Genomic DNA, 5340 nt, shown 5'->3' on the forward strand with positions numbered 1-5340 from the left:
TGAGCTTAGGCTTCCCCCATTTCCTAGTAACTGTAACTCTAGAGTTTTGCTCATTTTTGAAAGTCAATGAAGCCTCTTACAATGTATGTGAGCTTCATTGGCTTTAAGTCAATCCATTCCTAGAATTCCATCATAGATTCTTATGGGTAAGACTCTGAAGTTTGCAGAAGTATTATGACCATCCAAAACAAAATTCAAGTTACCCACTGTATTAGAGAATTTAACCTTCCTACCTGTAGATAATTCTACTATAAGGTATGTATGAGGATGTTCAATATATATATATATATATTGGAGATATGAAAGAATGTGTACTCCTTGAATCAATCAATAAGGTAAAATGGTTACCTTGATACTCCGCTAAGGTTTGAATAACTGAAAATTGTTCATTCACTCCCTGATGTTCCATTGCAACATGAACATACGCATTTGCCTGATTTCCTTTACCTCTAGCCCCTTGAGCTCTATTAACTTGAGGTCTTTGATTTCCTCCTCCTCCTGGACGAGGTTGACGGTTAACATTCCCATTATTGTCTTTGTTGACATGCGGTCCATTCTGAGCAAAAGGTGGATTGCTTGGTTTAAAATTCCCTTGGTTTTGAGATTGTCTCTGGTTTTGGTTAAAGTTTTGCTGAGTGAAGTTCCTCTGAACTGCTGATGGTGTAGGTCTAAAATTTTCAAAATTTCGATTCGGATCGGAGTTTCTATGTTCATAATTGTCCACCAATCCTGTGAAGCTTGAATTATAAAATGTACAATCCTTGGATTGATGACCAGGATAAAGACAAGTGTAGCACAAATGATCATGTCTAGCTTTCATACGTAATAAGTTCTCTCTTCTTTGCTGTGGATTTCCATATCTTTGCTCCTCCTCGCGCGACGAGGCTTTTTTATTTCACGAATAGGAACAGGTTCTGGTTTTCTCTTTTCAGTAGTAGATAACTCTATTTCAATAGGCTTGCCTGCATCAAGGACATCTGCAAAATTGATAAGACGAAGACTCTGGAGTCTAGTCTTCATAGGATTATGTAACCATGACACGAATTGAGCTACCTTGACCTCTTGAGTCATCCCTGCTGGAGCATACTTGACAAGGATTAAGAAATGTTGATAGTATGATTCCAGATCTCTAGTTCCTTGAGTACAGTCAAGAAACTCATTGATACGGTGTGAATGATAGACTTTGTTCTGATAGTTCTTCTTGAGCTGGGTTTTAAGGTAATCCCAAGTTGCAGCATTAGGATCAACATTGTTTTCTGTGCAACGGTCTCTCCACCAATGCTTGATTGTTTTCTTTAGTTTGAACTTAGCGATGATAGCTTTATTTACTACTGACGAATGGGCTAAATCAAAGTAGTCATCCATGTGCTCAATCCAATCTTCAAGAACTTTGCCTACATTTTTGCCTTCCCCACTAAAATTCCCAAGTTGAGACTTGTGAAGCATAGCATCAAATGTCTCTATCGATGATGGTGTGTTGAGAAACAATAGGCGCATTTGCGATAGCAGCAGCAGTCGCATTTCCTCTAGGAGGCATGGTACTTACTGCGCCATATCAACCAAGGTCTCACTTAGTAAAATATTCTATTCCGCTTGAAGTCCTTAAATCAAATAAAATAGATAGTTAGAGATAAGATGAAAGGGAAATAGGAGAAGGAATAATGAATAAATTAACCCAATTTCTATATCATAAAACTTTGGGTTTTCGAAAAGTCTACAAGCGTCTCAAAAGCTTCTAATAAATCCTAATGGCTCTAACTTAATGCACTCGGTAATATCCATTGTGACATCCTTCCACTAATGGAGCATAGTTGTCTCATTCCTTGAGTATGTCTGATGGTTGATTCCAATAATCTTTTATGATCTTTGGCTAGAACATCTCTTCGTCGGCGTGTGAGTCATACCATTCTTGAGTAAGGGGTTTGTTTATCACAGGTACCCGCATTTCGGTGTGAACAATCGCCTTTCTGTATCCGAAGTAGTCATCAAAGAAAGCAGATTCTTTTGGAAACACATTCGGTGTGTCCATCACACTGAGCTGTGAATATTTACACAATCTGCAAGGCATTGAGGTCTGTTGTAGGCATTGTATAAAATTTTTACATTGCGAGGATTGTAGATTAGTGACTTTCCAATAAGTCAAAGAACAACTTCCAAGGTACCGGGATAAAGGAATGTCGGTCTTTTTTTTCGCATTGCCGGCCCCATACATTAAACATAACAATGTCAAAGCATCCCGTAGCCATTACTAAAGGAAGTATGTTTCTTGCCATCCACGTTTTCTTTGTCGGGGTCTTAGGGTAGGTTCATAAGCATTTATGTACAATATTTGATTAGTGACTATAATATTCGTTCCCAACTTGGATTGTATCCACTCGATACTCCCAACAGGTGAAGGTTTATGCTCAGGTGGTCTAAACTCGGGGTTCCCTACAGCATAATGATACCAAGCTTGAAAGGTATTTGGTACAATAAAATCCGTAGACATCAACCTTTTCTTCTCCTAGCGCAAAATTGGCCATCATCATGTGTCAATGCTTAGTGCTTACAGTACAATGAGTAGGTATCAAAAGACTAAAGAAAGAATACAAGCATCGCCAAGTCCATAGCACTATTAAAGCCCTGATTAGCCTTGCATTGAATAACACCAAAAGATTCACGAATAGGTTGTTCTCTCTCTCACATGGGAACTTGCTTACCCATTAGTGCGCAGTGCCTGCACAAACTCTCTCATACGTTGCTACGTACATCCAAAGCGATGGGCATCTTCTCGCTGCCTCTAGCTCTTGAAAGCTACGCATTTGGTGAGGATCCAAGGAGCATGCGAGCTCCATGTGCCGCCGCCTTCACCACCCACCTTCAGCGGAGAGACCCACAAGCGAAAAAGACCTAAAAGTAACGAAACCGTTCACTTTCAACCTAAGAGCATATGTGTTCTCAATCCCGTGCCTTTACATCACCATTTCTCCACCAACTGGCCTTCTCCAGGCCAAAAATTGGTTTGGGAGTCTTGTATATGTTTTGTGAATGTGAGAGCTTTAATTTGCCATGGCGAATGCAATCCTGCGCCACGGCCTCTCTCCGGGAGGTCCGAGACTGCAGACCGTTCACCATCCCAAAGCGAGGCAGAGAACAATACTTCCCTGCAAGCGGTGCCAACGCTTTCCCTCAGGGTGTCCATCACCTGCATCTTTGTCCCTGTCATCCCTTCGCCGAGCTGCAATCTTTGTTGCAACGGCAGAGGCAAAGACAGAAGCAGACCCAACCAGTGATGGCGTAGTAGCAGGTGAGCCTTTCGATGACGCGTCGTCCTTCAGAGGAAGGGATGCACGAGGACCTCTGCAAGCTCTGCAAAGAGTCACCCCTGTCTTAGCCATCAAATGGTCAGCTGTGGCTGCCCTTGCCCTTACTGCCTTCCGAGCTGCATACGGAGTCTTTTACAACCCTGTCTTGTGGACTTATGGCAGCTGGTTTTTTGTGATATGGCCCCTTCCAGTTGCTGTTGCCGTGGGTATTTGGTCCATCTTCGCTGCCCTTCCATTGCAATACAACAAGAAGAAGACGCCGAAGGTGAAGGAAAGAGACCAGATCTTCATCCTTGCAGGTGCCATCACATGGCTAATGCTTGTCCCGCTAGGGCTTCGCTATGGCTACATTCAAGGTTGGCCCCTCACACTCTTCCTTGTCTATATCTACTTTTTCCTCACACCTGCAGTAGTCAGATTGCGCCAGTATGGAGAGCTTCACCCTAAGAATGAGGACAAGCAGTGGTCTAGCTCTCCATCTGTATTAGCGCAGATTTTGTTCGGGATTGCTATAGTGGGCAGTCACTGGCTTGCCGCGTATGAAGGACCTCATCTCTATTTCACTTGGAATTGGCAATGGCCTTCCTGCATTGGCCTTTTCCTGCTTGTTGGTGCCTACCTCCTGCATTACTTGGGGTGGTACTTCCTGATCAAGTATTTTGACCGCCTAGTCAGACCCTACCAGCTAGTGATCTTTGGACCTTACCGCTTCATTCGGCATCCTATATACACCAGCTACATGCTACTCTTTGCTGGGTATTGCGTCGCTTTGCGTGCGTACAAGACGCTAGCTTTCTTGGTACTGGCTTCTCTGCTCTATTATGATCAGCGGGCAAGAATCGAGGAAAGGCAGCTTGAGGAAGCATTTGGGAAGGAACACCACAAGGTATACAGGAAGCAAACCAAATACAAGTTTTTCCCCTTCTTGTATTAAAGGCATGAGGCTCAAAGTGATTTTTTTCTTGTATGAAAGATATGGAGCTCACCTTGGGCAAAGAGTGTCAAAATTAGTGTAGTGCCTCATTTTGTTCAGGCAGAAGTGGGTTCCCACTTTTTTTTTCTCATTGCCTGCAAATTGAACAGAACTTGCGGCAAACATCACACTATGCTTTAACTTTGTATCACTGAGTTGTCTCTGTCGCACCCTGCACCACAGAGTTTCGTGACGGGTCTTTGAAGCGGAAAGCAAGCAAAGAAGATACTATCTTTTTGAGAATCATATTTTTTAGGTGTCTCAAGCTCAGTATGTTGGAACTTTGACACACATTGATGATATGTACATGCTCTCTTCCCTATGGAGTTTTACTCTTTGGAGTGGTAGCTTGCGCATTTGTTGTCGAAAAATGTAGGATTTTGTGCAAGAAGTAAAGTGGCCTGATCTAGTGGTTAGTGCTGACCATGCTACCAGATTCTTGTGAAATTGTGTGGGCAGGAGGTGAGCGTGCTCTAGATTTTCAGCAGATTGGAACTGATGAGTGAGAGGATTACGGCTAAGAGTAATTTCTGCTCAAGCTTGCCCGTGGTTGTTCCATTGGAATTACCCTAGCTGCTTGCCCACAGCATCACCTTTTCATTTGTAATTGATGTTTTTAGCTAGATGAACGCTTCCGGTGGTAGATTCTTTCCACCTTCAAAGTCTGCGATTGGTTGTCATTCGATTTGTAAAGAATGGTTGGTTAATCATACATGTATTGGATGGGCAGGTGAGACATGGACATGTCTTTCTCCAGGTAGCTAGCTGATTTTACCGAAGATGCTGCCTACCTCTTTAAAAACACCCAGTAGAACTGCCAAAATAGGTATTTTCCTCCCCTGTAAAAGCCTTTTTCCTGTATCCGCCAGTGAAAAACAAGCTTATGTCCTGCCACCCTTCAAAAAAAACCTATAAAGGTATGAGAATAAAGTATTGTTAAGTGGAGGATGAATTTGAGGGAGGATGGCAATCCTCTTTATAGATGACTGGTAGATGCGCATTCAGGAAATTAGTGAGCGACCATAGCTTCAATCCTTAATACTGGTATGAATATATATGGTA

At 42.6% G+C, this 5340-nt stretch overlaps 1 protein-coding gene across 1 annotated transcript; it reads left to right on the forward strand.

Moving 5' to 3' along the window:
- Positions 1-2988: 2988 nt before the first annotated feature.
- Positions 2989-4600, forward strand: LOC147461997 (protein C-terminal S-isoprenylcysteine carboxyl O-methyltransferase). The gene has a single exon (XM_086509465.1). It carries the CDS (start codon positions 3049-3051, stop codon positions 4237-4239), a length of 1191 nt encoding a protein of 396 aa, XP_086365591.1. The 5' UTR covers positions 2989-3048; the 3' UTR covers positions 4240-4600.
- Positions 4601-5340: the final 740 nt, after the last annotated feature.

Source organism: Adiantum capillus-veneris, chromosome 3, assembly GCF_014529385.1.
Source record: "Adiantum capillus-veneris isolate H3 chromosome 3, ASM1452938v2, whole genome shotgun sequence".
Classification (NCBI taxonomy): Eukaryota; Viridiplantae; Streptophyta; class Polypodiopsida; order Polypodiales; family Pteridaceae; genus Adiantum; species Adiantum capillus-veneris.